The sequence below is a fragment of the Carcharodon carcharias genome, chromosome 1 (genome assembly GCF_017639515.1).
Source record: "Carcharodon carcharias isolate sCarCar2 chromosome 1, sCarCar2.pri, whole genome shotgun sequence".
Taxonomy (NCBI): Eukaryota; Metazoa; Chordata; class Chondrichthyes; order Lamniformes; family Lamnidae; genus Carcharodon; species Carcharodon carcharias.
In genome coordinates, this window is record NC_054467.1 from 262,122,446 (window position 1) to 262,142,987 (window position 20,542).

General features: G+C 46.5%; 1 protein-coding gene across 1 annotated transcript in view; it reads left to right on the top strand.

The window, feature by feature from the left end:
- Nucleotides 1-20,542, top strand: part of hspa12b (heat shock protein 12B) — a 78,853-nt gene that overhangs the window by 32,147 nt on the left and 26,164 nt on the right. The window contains exons 10-11 of the mRNA XM_041183942.1: nt 1,525-1,783; nt 5,755-5,858. Coding sequence (XP_041039876.1) covers nt 1,525-1,783; nt 5,755-5,858 — 363 coding nt within the window. The remainder of the gene's footprint in view (nt 1-1,524; nt 1,784-5,754; nt 5,859-20,542) is intronic.

Here is a 20,542-nt window from a genome sequence, read left to right on the forward strand (position 1 = left end):
ACAGAAGCACTAAAAATCCTGAGCTCACCGAATCACGACACAGCCAGAAATCATAGAACCGTAGAAAAGTTACAGCACAGAAGGAGGCCATTCGGCCCATCTTGTCCATGCCCAGCCCGAGGACACCCAGGTGCCCTTTCTAACCCCACCTTCCTGCCCCCCCACCGGCCCATAGCCCTGCAGCTTACAGCACTTTAGGCTGCAGATCCAGGTACTTTTTTTTACAAGAGTTTAGAGTTTCTGCCTCTACTATCCACCAACTTGGGCATTTCAGACTGGGAGGGGTTTGCAGCTGTGTTTCCCAAGGGTCAGTTTTGGGTCCATTACTCCTTTCTGTTCTTATCGTTATTTTAATACATTCACGGGATGTGGGTGTCGCTGGCTGGGCCCAGCATTTATTGCCCATCCCTAATTGCCCTTGAGAAGGTGGTGGGTGAGCTGCCTTCTTGAACCGCTGCAGTCCATGTGGTTTAGGTACACCCACAGTGCTGTTAGGAAGGGAGTTCCAGGATTTTGACCCAGCGACAGTGAAGGAACGGCCGATATATTTCCAAGTCAGAATGGTGAGTGACTTGGAGGGGAACTTCCAGGTGGTGGTGTTCCCATCTATCTGCTGCCCTTGTCCTGCTAGATGGTAGCGGTCGTGGGTTTGGAAGGTGCTGTCGAAGGAGCCTTGGTGAGTTCCTGCATTGACTCAGCTGCAAAAGGCAGATGAGACAAAGATTGGCAACAAGGAACTTGGAACACTCATCTGAAAAGTGGAGGAGGCTGACTCAGAAATATGACGGGAAGTTGGATAGGGACTTGAGGAAGAGATAGGGATGTTCAAAGAACCAGCACAGACACGATGGGCTGAATGGCCTCCTTCTGTTTCATAAGTTTCTATGATTCTATGAAAGCCCTTCAGATTTCTCCTTTTCCATAATTTATCCAATTTCCTTTTTAAAGTTGCAGTTGAACCCAATCAGGATCCTGTCCCTGCCAAGGGACTGAAACAGCTCTTATTAAAGTCACAAATGACATCCTATGTGATTGTGACAAAGGTAAACTTTCCCTCCTCATCCATCCCCACCTGTCTGCAGCCTTTGACGTGTTGACCACACCATCCTCTTCCAAACCCTCTCCTCTGTCGTCCAGCTGGGTAGGACTGCTCTCACCTGGTCCCATTCTTACCTATCGAATCATAGCCAGAGAATCACTTGTAATGGCTTCTCTTCCTGCTCCCACACCTCTGGTGGACCTATCCTCCTATTTCTCATCTACATGCTGTCCCTTGGCAACATCTTCCCATTAATGAACCAGATGGGATTTTACAATAATCTGGAAAATTAGTCCAGGCGTTGAGATTACCAATCCAGTAACTTCACCATGTGTCAGCTGAGATAATGTGCACTTGTCTCTGGAATGGGATTTAACCCATAACATTCAGATTCCGAGGCAAGAGAGCTACCCACAACTGACATCTTACCTTCCATTGCCTCCCGTCTCTACCTTCCTCAAACTGCATTGTCCCATCTCCCACAGGAGGACCATACGGAGCGGTTGGCGTGGACCTTGCTTTTGAGAAGATGCTATGCCAGATCTTTGGTACTGATTACATTGAGCGGTTTAAGGTAAAGCGGCCAGCAGCATGGGTGGATTTGATGATAGCCTTTGAAGCACGAAAAAGGACAGCTTCCCCCAAGAGAGTTAATCCCCTGAATATCTCCTTACCGTTCTCCTTCATCGACTATTACAGGAAGTATAAAGGGCAGAGCGTGGAAACTGCACTGAAAAAGAACAGGTAACAAATATCGGATATTATGTTGACCCCCAAGCCAATTTGTGAAGTATAAAACTAGACGCAAACACTTCTCTTGACAATAGGGTTATTCACCGAAGTTAGCATTGTCTCAACACCTCATCTTCCGACTAGGCACTTTACAGCCTTCCGGACTGAATATTGAATTCAACAACTTTAGGTCTTGAGCTCCCTCCCCCATCCCCACCCCCTTTCTGTTTCTTCCCCCTTCCTTTTGTTTTTTGCCAATAAATTATATAGATTTTTCTTTTTCTTTTTCCCACCTCTTTCCATTATTTTAAAATCTTTTATGCTCCCCCCACCTCCACTAGAGCTATACTTTGAGTGCCCTACCATCTTTTCTTAATTAGCACATTCATTTAGATAATATCACCAACTTCGACACCTCTGTGTTCTTTTGTTCTGCTGTCTGTGACATCTTTTGATGATCTGCTTCTATCGCTGCTTGTCCCTACAACCACACCACCCCCCTCCACTTCTCTCCCCCCACCCAAACCCACCCCCCCACCACCTTAAACCAGCTTATATTTCACCCCTTCCTGGGACTCACCTAGTTCTGTCGAAGGGTCATGAGGACTCGAAACGTCAACTCTTTTCTTTTCCGCCGATGCTGCCAGACCTGCTGAGTTTTTCCAGGTAATTCTGTTTTTGTTTTGGATTTCCAGCATCCGCAGTTTTTTGTTTTTTGTTTTTAGCATTATCTATGTCTGCTTCCTACCCACTAACCCAGTGGCCCAGCATTCTCCCTCTATAAGTACTCTAGGTACTAATGCCCTTCATCTGTGTATCTTAACATAATTAACATGCCATTAACAGCACCCCCTCTCTTTAAACAAAAACTTTACTACACACTTAAATAATCACAGAACAAATCAGGGGAAAAAAATGATTTCCCATATTTCTCATAACACAAGACATCCCTTTTCTAGGGCCCCCAATCATTTCTTGGAGCAAGCATTCCTTTCTGTAAAGCAATCGGACAATTGGTGACTCGTGCCTACCCATTTTAACTTAGAGACCTCTTTTCCCTCTAACATTTATTTTATATTCACAAGGTCGACCCTGAACCTTTTCTCAGTCACGCCCTTTGTTGAAGAGATGGGCAGATAGGCGGTGGGCAAAGCTGCCTGCTGGATTTGATATGCCCCAACCCCTGCCTTCAAATTCAGCAGTGTGGGGGGTGCCTAGCCAGCAAGCTGACTTAATAATTTAACCCTTTTATCCCATCTATTGTTTTGAAACTGGCTACACTACAGGAGGTTACTACATACTGCACTAGAACCCCATGGGGCATTGGACAACATCGGGGGTGGGGTGGGGGGGCACTGGTGGAGAGCAGGGGTGGTTGCACAGTAATAGAAAGACTTGCATTTCGATAGTGCCTTTCATGATCTCAGGATGCCCCAAAGTGCTTTCCAGCCAATGATATATTCCTTGAAGTGCACTGTAATGTTTGGAGTGGGACTCGAACCTATAATCTTCAGTCTCAGAGACGAGACTGCAACCCACTGAGCCATTGCTGACACCACATAGGGTTGAAGCAGCCATGGAAATGTTGATCATAGAATTATAGATAACTTATAGCACAGAAGGAGGCCATTCAGCCCATCATGTCCAGCCCAGTTGAAAGGAGTTATCCATCGTAATCCCACTTTACAACTCTTGGCCCATAACTCTGTGGGTTGTGGAACTTTAGGTTCATATCGAAGTTCAGGTGCATATCCACATCCAGGTGCATATCCACGTCCAGGTGTATATCCAGGTTCAGGTGCATATCCAGGTTCAGGTGCATATCCAGGTTCAGGTGCATATCCACGTTAAGGTGCATATCCAGGTTCAGGTGCATATCCACATTCAGGTGCATATCCACGTTCAGGTGCATATCCAGGTTCAGGTGCATATCCATGTTCAGGTGCATATTCACATCCAGGTGCATATCCAGGGTTCAGGTGCATATCCACATTCAGGTGCACATCCACATCCAGGTGCATATCCAGGGTTCAGGTGCATATCCACATTCAGGTGCACATCCACATCCAGGAGCATATCCAGGTTCAGGTGCATATCCAGGTTCAGGTGCATATCCACGTTCAGGTGCATATCCACGTTCAGGTGCATATCCAGGTTCAGGTGCATATCCACATTCAGGTGCATATCCACGTTCAGGTGCATATCCAGGTTCAGATGCATATCCATGTTCAGGTGCATATTCACATCCAGGTGCATATCCAGGGTTCAGGTGCATATCCACATTCAGGTGCACATCCACATCCAGGAGCATATCCAGGTTCAGGTGCATATCCAGGTTCAGGTGCATATCCAGGTTCAGGTGCATATCCACGTTCAGGTGCATATCCAGGTTCAGGTGCATATCCACATTCAGGTGCATATCCACATCCAGGTGCATATCCAGGTTCAGGTGCATATCCAGGTTCAGGTGCATATTCACATCCAAGTGCATATCCAGGGTTCAGGTGCATATCCACATTCAGGTACACATCCACATCCAGGAGCATATCCAGGTTCAGGTGCATATCCAGGTTCAGGTGCATATCCACATCCAGGTGCATATCCAGATTCAGGTGCATATACACATTCAGGTGCATATCCACATTCAGGTGCGTATTCACATTCAGGTGCATATCCAGGTTCAGGTGCATATCTACATCCAGGTGCATATCCAGGTTCAGGTGAATAACCACATTCAGGTGCATATCCGCGTTCAGGTGCATATCCACATTCAGATGCATATCCAGGTTCAGGTGCATTTCCAGGTTCAGGTGCATATCCACATTCAGGTGCATATCTGCGCTCAGGTGCATATCCACATTCAGATGCATATCCAGGTTCAGGTGCATATCCACATTCAGGTGCATATCCACATTCAGGTGCATATCCAGGTTCAGGTGCATATCCACATCCAGGTACATATCCAGGTTCAGGTGCATTTCCAAGTGTGTTTTTCAATGACAGCTGCCACCTCTGGGTGAAAACAAATTCTCCACATCTCCCCTTTAATTCTTCTACCAATAACTTTAAATCCATTCACCTGGTTATTGACCTCTCTGCTAATGGAAATATGTCCTTCTTATCCACCCTATCTAGGCCCCTCATAATTTTTATACAGTTCAATTAAATCTCCCCTCAGCCTCCTGTGTTCCAGAGAAACCAATCCCAGCCAACCCAGTCTTTGCTCAGAGCTAAAATTCTTCATTCCCAGCTGGACTGGTTGATGGCTCCATGGACAAGGTAGAAGTTTTGTTCCCTTGGTAGATCCTTTGGTGGAATTAACTATGTCAGTCTAAATGCAGAATGAGGAGGAGGTGGAATCCCTGGAGATTAGTGGACATTTTCACATCCGTCCCTTCATCAGTGGCCTGTTTACAGAGGGCACTGCCAATCAGCGTAGCAGCTCAGACAGCCACTCAGAGTACAGGAAAGAACCTTTACCTTAAGGATCAGCCATTTACTGACTCATTCCTCAGGGCAATGCCTTGACCAATCAGAATCAAGCTGCCCGGTTTAAAATTCCAACAATGCTTGGCAGTTAACTGTCAGTCACCATTACTAGTGCTTTCTCCATGGCAATGCCTCTACCAAACAGAGTCCACTTGCTAACCAATCAGCACTCCCTTCACATGCAGAATAAATTGTTGTCTCCCCCTTACATTGGGATTCTTGCAAAGTGTCCTGATGAGTGCAAGGTGAAAAGCCTCAACATGTCTCTTTCTCCAGCAATAACCTTTACCTTGGCTCAGAGTCCCAATTGTAATGAGCTGTAAGCTGGTCACTTCCTGCTGGGGGTTCTGGAAAGTCCATTAGCCTAAGGCCCACAGGCTTCTAGGACCCACCACTCTTCAGAAACCCTGAGCTCCCCACATGTTAGGCGCTGACTGTTTGTGCAATGCCTTGACACCGTATCTGAGAGGCTGTATCTCTCTTCATTTCCACAGCAATAAGCTGGTGAAGTGGTCCTCCCAGGGAATGTTGCGAATGAGTCCAGAGGCCATCGCTGAGCTCTTCCAGCCAACTGTCAAACAGGTTGTGGTTCACATTGGTGAGTACAGAGAGTCACATCCCTCAGTCCCACTCACAGCAATGTTTACACAGAGTCACACCTCTCACTCCCACTCACATCAATGTTCACACAGAGTCACACCTCTCACTCCCACTCACATCAGTGTTTACACAGTCACACCTCTCACTCCCACTCACATCAATGTTTACACAGTCACACCTCTCACTCCCACTCACATCAATGTTTACACAGTCACACCTCTCACTCCCACTCACATCAATGTTTACACACAGTCACACCTCTCACTCCCACTCACATCAATGTTTACACACAGTCACGCCTCTCACTCCCACTCACATCAGTGTTTACACAGTCACGCCTCTCACTCCCACTCACATCAATGTTTACACAGTCACACCTCTCACTCCCACTCACATCAATGTTTACACACAGTCACACCTCTCACTCCCACTCACATCAATGTTTACACAGTCACACCTCTCACTCCCACTCACATCAATGTTTACACAGAGTCACACCTCTCACTCCCACTCACATCAATGTTTACACAGAGTCACACCTCTCACTCCCACTCACATCAATGTTTACACAGAGTCACACCTCTCACTCCCACTCACATCAATGTTTACACAGTCAAACCTCTCACTCCCACTCACATCAGTGTTGACACAGAGTCACACCTCTCACTCCCACTAACATCAGTGTTGACACAGAGTCACACCTCTCACTCCCACTAACATCAATGTTTACACAGTCGCACCTCTCACTCCCACTCACATCAATGTTTACACACAGTCACACCTCTCACTCCCACTCACATCAATGTTTACACAGTCACACCTCTCACTCCCACTCACATCAATGTTTACACAGTCACACATCTCACTCCCACTCACATCAATGTTTACACAGAGTCACACCTCTCACTCACACTCACATCAATGTTTACACAGTCACACCTCTCACTCCCAATCACATCAGTGTTTACACAGAGTCACACCTCTCACTCCCACTCACATCAATGTTTACACAGTCACACCTCTCACTCCCACTCACATCAATGTTTACACAGTCACACCTCTCACTCCCACTCACATCAATGTTTACACAGAGTCACACCTCTCACTCCCACTCACATCAATGTTTACACACAGTCGCACCTCTCACTCCCACTCACATCAATGTTTACACACAGTCACACCTCTCACTCCCACTCACATCAATGTTTACACAGTCACACCTCTCACTCCCACTCACATCAATGTTTACACAGTCACACCTCTCACTCACACTCACATCAATGTTTACACAGTCACACCTCTCAATCCCACTCACATCAGTGTTTACACAGAGTCACACCTCTCACTCCCACTCACATCAATGTTTACACAGTCACACCTCTCACTCCCACTCACATCAATGTTTACACAGAGTCACACCTCTCACTCCCACTCACATCAATGTTTACACAGAGTCACACCTCTCACTCCCACTCACATCAATGTTTACACAGAGTCACACCTCTCACTCCCACTCACATCAATGTTTACACAGTCACACCTCTCACTCCCACTCACATCAATGTTTACACAGTCACACCTCTCACTCCCACTCACATCAATGTTTACACAGTCACACCTCTCACTCCCACTCACATCAATGTTTACCCAGAGTCACACCTCTCACTCCCACTCACATCAATGTTTACACACAGTCACACCTCTCACTCCCACTCACATCAATGTTTACACAGAGTCACACCTCTCACTCCCACTCACATCAATGTTTACACAGAGTCACACCTCTCACTCCCACTCACATCAGTGTTTACAAAGTCACACCTCTCACTCCCACTCACATCAATGTTTACACAGTCACACCTCTCACTCCCACTCACATCAATGTTTACACAGTCACACCTCTCACTCCCACTCACATCAACGTTTACACAGTCACACCTCTCACTCCCACTCACATCAATGTTTACACAGTCACACCTCTCACTGCCACTCACATCAGTGTTTACACAGTCACACATCTCACTCCCACTCACATCAATGTTTACACAGTCACACCTCTCACTCCCACTCACATCAATGTTTACACAGTCACACCTCTCACTCCCACTCACATCAACGTTTACACAGTCACACCTCTCACTCCCACTCACATCAATGTTTACACAGAGTCACACCTCTCACTCCCACTCACATCAATGTTTACATACATTCACACCTCTCACTCCCACTCACATCAATGTTTACACACAGTCACACCTCTCACTCCCACTCACATCAATGTTTACACACAGTCACGCCTCTCACTCCCACTCACATCAATGTTTACACAGTCACACCGCTCACTCCCACTCACATCAATGTTTACACAGTCACACCTCTCACTCCCACTCACATCAATGTTTATACAGAGTCACACCTCTCATTCCCACTCACATCAATGGTTACACACAGTCACACCTCTCACTCCCACTCACATCAATGTTTACACACAGTCACACCTCTCACTCCCACTCACATCAATGTTTACACACAGTCACACCTCTCATTCCCACTCACATCAATGGTTACACACAGTCACACCTCTCACTCCCACTCACATCAATGTTTACACACGGTCACACCTCTCACTCCCACTCACATCAGTGTTGACACAGTCACACCTCTCACTCCCACTCACATCAGCGTCTACACAGAGTCACACCTCTCACTCCCACTCACATCAACGTTTACACAGAGTCACACCTCTCACTCCCACTCACATCAATGTTTACATACAGTCACACTCCCACTCACATCAGTGTTTACCCAGAGTCACACCTCTCACTCCCACTCACATCAATGTTTACACAGAGTCACACCTCTCACTCCCACTCACATCAATGTTTACACAGAGTCACACCTCTCACTCCCACTCACATCAATGTTTACACAGTCACACCGCTCACTCCCACTCACATCAATGTTTACACAGTCACACCTCTCACTCCCACTCACATAAATGTTTACACACAGTCACACCTCTCACTCCCACTCACATCAATGTTTACACAGTCACACCTCTCACTCCCACTCACATCAATGTTTACACAGTCACACCTCTCACTCCCACTCACATAAATGTTTACATACAGTCACACCTCTCACTCCCACTCACATCAATGTTTACATACAGTCACACCTCTCACTCCCACTCACATCAGTGTTTACCCAGAGTCACACCTCTCACTCCCACTCACATCAATGTTTACACAGAGTCACACCTCTCACTCCCACTCACATCAATGTTTACACACAGTCACACCTCTCACTCCCACTCACATCAATGTTTACACAGTCACACCTCTCACTCCCACTCACATCAATGTTTACACAGTCACACCTCTCACTCCCACTCACATCAATGTTTACACAGTCACACCTCTCACTCCCACTCACATCAATGTTTACACAGTCACACCTCTCACTCCCACTCACATCAGTGTTTACACAGTCACACCTCTCACTCCCACTCACATCAATGTTTACACAGTCACACCTCTCACTCCCACTCACATCAGTGTTTACACAGTCACACCTCTCACTCCCACTCACATCAATGTTTACACAGTCACACCTCTCACTCCCACTCACATCAATGTTTACACAGTCACACCTCTCACTCCCACTCACATCAATGTTTACACAGTCACACCTCTCACTCCCACTCACATCAATGTTTACACAGAGTCACACCTCTCACTCCCACTCACATCAATGTTTACACAGTCACACCTCTCACTCCCACTCACATCAATGTTTACACAGAGTCGCACCTCTCACTCCCACTCACATCAATGTTTACACAGTCACACCTCTCACTCCCACTCACATCAATGTTTACACAGTCACACCTCTCACTCCCACTCACATCAATGTTTACACAGAGTCACACCTCTCACTCCCACTCACATCAATGTTTACAGAGTCACACCTCTCACTCCCACTCACATCAATGTTTACACAGTCACACCTCTCACTCCCACTCACATCAGTGTTTACACAGTCACACATCTCACTCCCACTCACATCAATGTTTACACAGTCACACCTCTCACTCCCACTCACATCAATGTTTACACAGGTCACACCTCTCACTCCCACTCACATCAATGTTTACACAGTCACACCTCTCACTCCCACTCACATCAATGTTTACACAGTCACACCTCTCACTCCCACTCACATCAATGTTTACACAGTCACACCTCTCACTCCCACTCACATCAATGTTTACACAGTCACACCTCTCACTCCCACTCACATCAATGTTTACACAGTCACACCTCTCACTCCCACTCACATCATGTTTACACAGTCACACCTCTCACTCCCACTCACATCAATGTTTACACAGAGTCACACCTCTCACTCCCACTCACATCAATGTTTACACAGTCACACCTCTCACTCCCACTCACATCAGTGTTTACACAGTCACACCTCTCACTCCCACTCACATCAATGTTTACACAGTCACACCTCTCACTCCCACTCACATCAATGTTTACACAGTCACACCTCTCACTCCCACTCACATCATGTTTACACAGTCACACCTCTCACTCCCACTCACATCAATGTTTACACAGAGTCACACCTCTCACTCCCACTCACATCAATGTTTACCACAGTCACACCTCTCACTCCCACTCACATCAATGTTTACACAGTCACACCTCTCACTCCCACTCACATCAATGTTTACACAGTCACACCTCTCACTCCCACTCACATAAATGTTTACACAGTCACACCTCTCACTCCCACTCACATCAATGTTTACACAGTCACACCTCTCACTCCCACTCACATCAGTGTTTACACAGTCACACCTCTCACTCCCACTCACATCAATGTTTACACAGTCACACCTCTCACTCCCACTCACATCAGTGTTTACCACAGAGTCACACCTCTCACTCCCACTCACATCAATGTTTACACAGTCACACCTCTCACTCCCACTCACATCATGTTTACACAGTCACACCTCTCACTCCCACTCACATCAATGTTTACACAGTCACACCTCTCACTCCCACTCACATCAATGTTTACACAAGTCACACCTCTCACTCCCACTCACATCAATGTTTACACCAGTCACACCTCTCACTCCCACTCACATCAATGTTTACCACAGTCACACCTCTCACTCCCACTCACATCAATGTTTTACACAGTCACACCTCTCACTCCCACTCACATCAATGTTTACACAGTCACACCTCTCACTCCCACTCACATCAATGTTTACACAGAGTCACACCTCTCACTCCCACTCACATCAATGTTTACACAGTCACACCTCTCACTCCCACTCACATCAATGTTTACACAGTCACACCTCTCACTCCCACTCCACATCAATGTTTACACAGTCACACCTCTCACTCCCACTCACATCAATGTTTACACAGAGTCACACCTCTCACTCCCACTCACATCAATGTTTACACAGAGTCACACCTCTCACTCCCACTCACATCAATGTTTACACTAGTCACACCTCTCACTCCCACTCACATCAATGTTTACACAGTCACACCTCTCACTCCCACTCACATCAATGTTTACACAGTCACACCTCTCACTCCCACTCACATCAATGTTTACACAGTCACACCTCTCACTCCCACTCACATCAATGTTTACACAGTCACACCTCTCACTCCCACTCACATCAATGTTTACACAGTCACACCTCTCACTCCCACTCACATCAATGTTTACACAGTCACACCTCTCACTCCCACTCACATCAATGTTTACACAGTCACACCTCTCACTCCCACTCACATCAATGTTTACACAGTCACACCTCTCACTCCCACTCACATCAATGTTTACACAGTCACACCTCTCACTCCCACTCACATCAATGTTTACACAGTCACACCTCTCACTCCCACTCACATCAATGTTTACACACAGTCACACCTCTCACTCCCACTCACATCAATGTTTTACACACAGTCACACCTCTCACTCCCACTCACATCAATGTTTACACAGTCACACCTCTCACTCCCACTCACATCAATGTTTACACAGTCACACCTCTCACTCCCACTCACATCAATGTTTACACAGTCACACCTCTCACTCCCACTCACATCAATGTTTACACAGTCACACCTCTCACTCCCACTCACATCAATGTTAACACAGTCACACCTCTCACTCCCACTCACATCAATGTTTACACAGAGTCACACCTCTCACTTCCACTCACATCAATGTTTACACAGTCACACCTCTCACTCCCACTCACATCAATGTTTACACAGTCACACCTCTCACTCCCACTCACATCAATGTTTACACAGTCACACCTCTCACTCCCACTCACATCAATGTTTACACGAGTCACACCTCTCACTCCCCACTCACATCAATGTTTACACACAGTCACACCTCTCACTCCCACTCACATCAATGTTTACACAGTCACACCTCTCACTCCCACTCACATCAATGTTTTACACAGAGTCACACCTCTCACTCCCACTCACATCAATGTTTACACAGTCACACCTCTCACTCCCACTCACATCAATGTTTACACAGTCACACCTCTCACTCCCACTCACATCAATGTTTACACAAGTCACACCTCTCACTCCCACTCACATCAATGTTTACACAGTCACACCTCTCACTCCCACTCACATCAATGTTTACACCAGTCACACCTCTCACTCCCACTCACATCAATGTTTACACAGTCACACCTCTCACTCCCACTCACATCAATGTTTACACAGTCACACCTCTCACTCCCACTCACATCAATGTTTACACAGTCACACCTCTCACTCCCACTCACATCAATGTTTACACAGTCACACCTCTCACTCCCACTCACATCAATGTTTACACAGTCACACCTCTCACTCCCACTCACATCAATGTTTACACAGTCACACCTCTCACTCCCACTCACATCAATGTTTACACAGTCACACCTCTCACTCCCACTCACATCAATGTTTACACAAGTCACACCTCTCACTCCCACTCACATCAATGTTTACACAGTCACACCTCTCACTCCCACTCACATCAGTGTTTACAAAGTCACACCTCTCACTCCCACTCACATCAATGTTTACACAGTCACACCTCTCACTCCCACTCACATCAATGTTTACACAGTCACACCTCTCACTCCCACTCACATCAATGTTTACACAGAGTCACACCTCTCACTCCCACTCACATCAATGTTTACACAGAGTCACACCTCTCACTCCCACTCACATCAATGTTTACACAGTCACACCTCTCACTCCCACTCACATCAATGTTTACACACAGTCACACCTCTCACTCCCACTCACATCAATGTTTACACAGTCACACCTCTCACTCCCACTCACATCAATGTTTACACAGAGTCACACCTCTCACTCCCACTCACATCAATGTTTACACAGGTCACACCTCTCACTCCCACTCACATCAATGTTTACACAGGTCACACCTCTCACTCCCACTCACATCAATGTTTACACAGAGTCACACCTCTCACTCCCACTCACATCAAGTGTTACAACAGTCACAACCTCTCACTCCCACTCACATCAATGTTTACACAGTGCACCCTCTGAACTCCCAAGCACAGTATCAATTGTTTACAGAAGTCACAAGCCTCTGCACTCCCACTCACATCAATGTTTACACAGAGTCACACCTCTCACTCCCACTCACATCAATGTGTACACAAACAGAGATCACACCTCTCACTTCCACTCAACATCAAGTGTTTACACAGTCACACATCTCCTCACTTCCCACTCACATCAATGTTTCAACACCAGTCACACCTCTCAGTCCCACTCACATCAATGTTTACACAGTCACACCTCTCACTCCCACTCACATCATATGATACACAATTCACACAGCTCCACATCTCACTCCCACTCACATCAATGGTTTACACAGGCACACCTCTACAACTCCTCACACGCACATCAATGTTTTACACAGAGTCACACCTCGCCATCTCACGCACATCAATGGTTACACAGTCACACATCTCATCTCCCACTCACATCAATGTTTACACAGTAAACCTCGCACTACCACTCTCACATCAATGTTTGAGACAGTAACACCTCTCACTCCTTACTGCACATCAATGGTTGACACAGTCACACCTCTCACTCCCACTCACATCAATGTTTACACAGTCACACCTCTCACTCCCACTCACATCAATGTTTACACAAGTCACACCTCTCACTCCCACTCACATCAATGTTTACACAGTCACACCTCTCACTCCCACTCACATCAATGTTTACACACAGTCACACCTCTCACTCACACTCACATCAGTGTTTACACCAGTCACACCTCTCATCCCTCTCACATCAAATGTTTACACAGTCACACCTCTCACTCCCACTCACATCAATGTTTACACAGTCACACCTCTCACTCCCACTCACATCAACTGTTTACACAGTCACGACCTCTCACTCCCACTCACATCAATGTTTACCACAGTCACACCTCTCACTCCACTCACATCACTGTTTACACAGTCACACATCTCACCTCCCACTCACATCAATGTTTACACAGGTCACTCCTCTCACTCCCACTCACATCAATGTTTACACAGGTCACAACTCTCACTCCCAACTCACATCAATGTTTACACAGTCACACCTCTCACTCCACTCACAATCAATGTTTAAACAGAGTCACACCTCTCACTCCCACTCACATCAATGTTTATCACAGTCACACCTCTCACTCCCACTCACATCATGGTTTACACAGTCACACCTCTCACTCCCACTCACATCAATGTTTACACAGTCACACCTCTCACTCCCACTCACATCAATGTTTACACACAGTCACACCTCTCACTCCCACTCACATCAATGTTTACACAGTCACACCTCTCACTCCCACTCACATCAATGTTTACACAGTCACACCTCTCACTCCCACTCACATCAATGTTTACACAGTCACACCTCTCACTCCCACTCACATCAATGTTTACACACAGTCACACCTCTCACTCCCACTCACATCAATGTTTACACACAGTCACACCTCTCACTCCCACTCACATCAATGTTTACACAGTCACACCTCTCACTCCCACTCACATCAATGTTTACACAGTCACACCTCTTCACTCCCACTCACATCAATGTTTACCACAGTCCACCTCTCACTCCCACTCACATCAATGTTTACACACGTCACACCTCTCACTCCCACTCACATCAGTGTTTTACAAAGTCACACCTTCACTCCCACTCACATCAATGTTTACACAGGTCACACCTCTCACTCACCACTACATCAATGTTTACACAGTCACAACCTCTCACTACCACTCACATCAATGTTTACACAGTCACACCTCTCCACTCCATCACATCAATGTTTACAACAGTCACACCTCTCACTCCCACTCACATCAAGTTTACACACAGTCACACCTCTCACTCCCACTACATCAATGTTTACACAGTCACACCTCTCACTCCCACTCACATCAATGTTTACAACAGTCACACCTCTCACTCCCAATCACATCAATGTTTACACGAAGTCAACCTCTCACTCCCACTCACATCATTGTTTACACAGGTCACCACCTCTCACTCCCACTCACATCAATGTTTACACAGAGGTCCAAACCTCTCACTCCACTCACATCAATGTTTACACAGTCACACCTTACTCCTCTCACATCAATGTTTACACAAGTCCACCTCTCACTCACTCACATCAATGTTTACAGAGTCACACCTCTCACTCCCACTCACATCAATGTTTACACAGAGTCACACCTCTCACTCCCACTCACATCAATGTTTACACAGTCACACCTCTCACTCCCACTCACATCAATGTTTACACAGAGTCACACCTCTCACTCCCACTCACATCAATGTTTACACCAGTCACACCTCTCACTCCCACTCACATCAAGTCTTACACAAGTCACCCCTCTCACCTCCACTCACATCAATGTTTACACACAGTCACACCTCTCACTCCCACTACATCATGTTTACACAGTCACACCTCTCACTCCACTCACATCAATGTTTACACAGTCACACCTCTCACTCCCACTCACATCAATGTTTACACAGTCACACCCTCTCACTCCCACTCACATCAATGTTTACAACAGTCACACCTCTCACTCCCACTCACATCAATGTTTACACAGTCACACCTCTCACTCCCACTCACATCAATGTTTTACACAGTCACACCTCTCACTCCCACTCACATCAATGTTTACACAGAGTCACACCTCTCACTCCCACTCACATCAATGTTTACACAGTCCACCTCTCACTCCCACTCACATCAATGTTTACACAGAGTCCCACCTCTCACTCCCACTCACATCAATGGTTACACACGTCACACCCTTCCACATCCCACCTCACATCAATGTTTACACAAGTCACACCTCTCACTTCCCACTCACATCAATGTTTACACAGGTCACACCTCTCACTCCCACTCACATAATGTTACACGAGTCACACCTCTCACTCCCACTCACATCAATGTTTACACAGTCACACCTCTCACTCCCCACTCACATCAATGTTTACACAGCGTCACACCTCTCACTCCCACTCTCACATCATTGTTTTACACAGAGTCACACCTCTCACTCCCACTCACTTCAATGTTTACACATGTCACACCTCTCACTCTCCCACTCACATCAATGTTTACACGAGTCACACCTCTCACTCCCACTCACATCAATGTTTACACAGTCACACCTCTCACTCCCACTCACATCAATGTTTACACAGTCACACCTCTCACTCCCACTCACATCAATGTTTACACAGTCACACCTCTCACTCCCACTCACATCAAAGTTTTACACAAGTCACACCTCTCACTCCCACTCACATCAATGTTTACACAGTCACACATCTCACTCCCACTCACATCAATGTTTACACAGTCACACCTCTCACTCCCACTCACATCTAATGTTTACCACAGTCACACCTCTCACTCCCACTCACATCAATGTTTACACAGGTCAACCTCTCACTCCCACTCACATCAATGTTTACACAGAGTCACACCTCTCACTCCCACTCACTCAATGTTTACACAGTCACACCGCTCACTCCCACTCACATCAATGTTTACCACAGAGTCCACACCTCTCACTCCCCACTCACATCAATGTTTCACACAGTCACACCTCTCACTCCACTCACATCAATGTTTACACAGTCACACCTCTCACTCCCACTCACATCAATGTTTACACAGAGTCACACCCTCTCACTCCCACTCACATCAATGTTTACACAGTCACACCCTCTCACTCCCACTCACATCAATGTTTACACAGAGTCAACCTCTCACTCCACTCACATCACTGTTTACACACTCACACCTCTCACTTCCACTCACATCAATGTTTACACAGTTACACCTCTCACTCCCACTCACATCAATGTTTACAACAGTCACACCTCTCACTCCCACTCACATCAATGTTTACACAGAGTCACACCTCTCACTCCACTCACATCAATGTTTACACAGTCACACCTCTCACTTCCCACTCACATCATTGTTTACACAGTCACACTCTCACTCCACTCACATAAAGTTTACATGGACGTCACACCTCTCACTCCCACTCACATCAATGTTACACTGGTCACACCTCTCACTCCCACCAGCACATCACTGGTTTACACAGATCACACCTCTTCACTCCCCCTCACACCAATGTTTACACAGTCACACCTCTCACTCCCACTCACATCAATGTTTACACAGAGTCACACCTCTCACTCCACTCACATCTATGTTTACACACAGTCACACCCTCTCACTCCCACTCACATCAATGTTTACACAGTCACACCTCTCACTCCCACTCACATCAATGTTTACACAAGTCACACCCTCTCACTCCCACTCACATCAATGTTTACACAGTCACACCTCTCACTCCCACTCACATCAGATGTTTACACGAGTCACACCTCTCACTCCCACTCACATCAATGTTTACACAGGTCACACCTCTCACTCCCACTCACAATCAATGTTTAACAGAGTCACACCTCTCACTCCCACTCACATCAATGTTTACACAGTCACACCTCTCACTCCCACTCACATAATGTTTACACAGGTCACACCTCTCACTCCCACTCACATCAATGTTTACACAGAGTCACACCTCTCACTCCCACTCACATCAATGTTTACACAGTCACACCTCTCACTCCCACTCACATCAATGTTTACACAGAGTCGCACCTCTCACTCCACTCACATCAATGTTTACACAGTCACACCTCTCACTCCCACTCACATCAATGTTTACACAGTCACACCTCTCACTCCCACTCACATCAATGTTTACACAGTCACACCTCTCACTCCCACTCACATCAATGTTTACACAGAGTCACACCTCTCACTCCCACTCACATCAATGTTTACACAGGTCACACTCTCACTCCCACTCTCATCAATGTTTACACAGAGTCACACCTCTCACTCCCACTCACATCAATGTTTACACAGTCACACCTCTCACTCCCACTCACATCAATGTTTACACAGAGTCACACCTCTCACTCCCACTCACATCAATGTTTACACAAGTCACACCTCTCACTCCCACTCACATCAATGTTTACACAGTCACACCTCTCACTCCCACTTACATCAATGTTTACACAGTCACACCTCTCATTCCCACTCACATCAATGTTTACACAGTCACACCTCTCACTCCCACTCACATCAATGTTTACACAGTCACACCTCTCACTCCCACTCACATCAATGTTTACACAGTCACACCTCTCACTCCCACTCACATCAATGTTTACACAGTCACACCTCTCACTCCCACTCACATCAATGTTTACACAGTCACACCTCTCACTCCCACTCACATCAATGTTTACACAGTCACACCTCTCACTCCCACTCACATCAATGTTTACACAGTCACACCTCTCACTCCCACTCACATCAATGTTTACACAGAGTCACACCTCTCACTCCCACTCACATCAATGTTTACACAGAGTCACACCTCTCACTCCCACTCACATCAATGTTTACACAGTCACACCTCTCACTCCCACTCACATCAATGTTTACACACAGTCACACCTCTCACTCCCACTCACATCAATGTTTACACAGTCACACCTCTCACTCCCACTCACATCAATGTTTACACACAGTCACACCTCTCACTCCCACTCACATCAATGTTTCACACAGTCACACCTCTCACTCCCACTCACATCAATGTTTACACAGTCACCTCTCACTCCCACCTCACATCAATGTTTACACAGAGTCACACCTCTCACTCCCACTCACATCAATGTTTACACAGAGTCACACCTCTCACTCCACTCACATCAATGTTTACACAGTCACACCTCTCACTCCCACTCACATCAATGTTTACCACAGTCACACCTCTCCCCTCCCACTCACATCAATGTTTACAGAGTCACACCTCTCACCTCCCCTCACATCAATGTTTACACAGTCACACCTCTCACTCCCACTACATCAATGTTTACACAGAGTCACACCTCTCACTCCACTCACATCAATGTTTACACAGTCACCACCTCTCACTCCCACTCACATCAATGTTTACACAGTCACACCTCTCACTCCCCACTCACATCAATGTTTACACAGTCACCCTCTCACTCCCACTCACATCAATGTTTACACAGTCACACCTCTCACTCCCACTCACATCAATGTTTACACAGTCACACCTCTCACTCCCACTCACATCTATGTTTACACAGTCACACCTCTCACTCCCACTCACATCAATGTTTACACAGAGTCACACCTCTCACTCCCACTCACATCAATGTTTACTCAGTCACACCTCTCACTCCCACTCACATCAATGTTTACACAGAGTCACACCTCTCACTCCCACTCACATCAATGTTTACACAGAGTCACACCTCTCACTCCCACTCACATCAATGTTTACACAGTCACACCTCTCACTCCCACTCACATCAATGTTTACACAGGTCACACCTCTCACTCCACTCACATCAATGTTTACAGCAGCTCACAACCTCTCACTCCCACTCACATCATGTTTACACAGTCACACCTCTCACTCCCACTCACATCAGTGTTTACACAGTCACACCTCTCACTCCCACTCACATCAATGTTTACACAGAGTCACACCTCCTCACTCCCACTACACATCAATGTTTACAGAGTCACCACCTCTCACTCCCACTCACATCAATGTTTACACAGAGTCACACCTCTCACTCCACTCACATCAATGGTTGTACACAAGTCACACCTCTCCCTCCCACTCACATCAATGTTTACACAGAGTCACACTCTCACTTCCCACTCACATCAATGTTTACCACACAGTCACACCTCTCACTCCCACTCACATCAATGCTTTACAACAGGTCACACCTCTCACTCCCACTCACATCAATGTTACACAGTTCACACCCTCTCACTCCCACTCACATCAATGTTTACCACAGTCACCCCTCTCACTCCCACTCACATCAATGTTTACACAGTCACACCTCTCACTCCCACTCACATCAA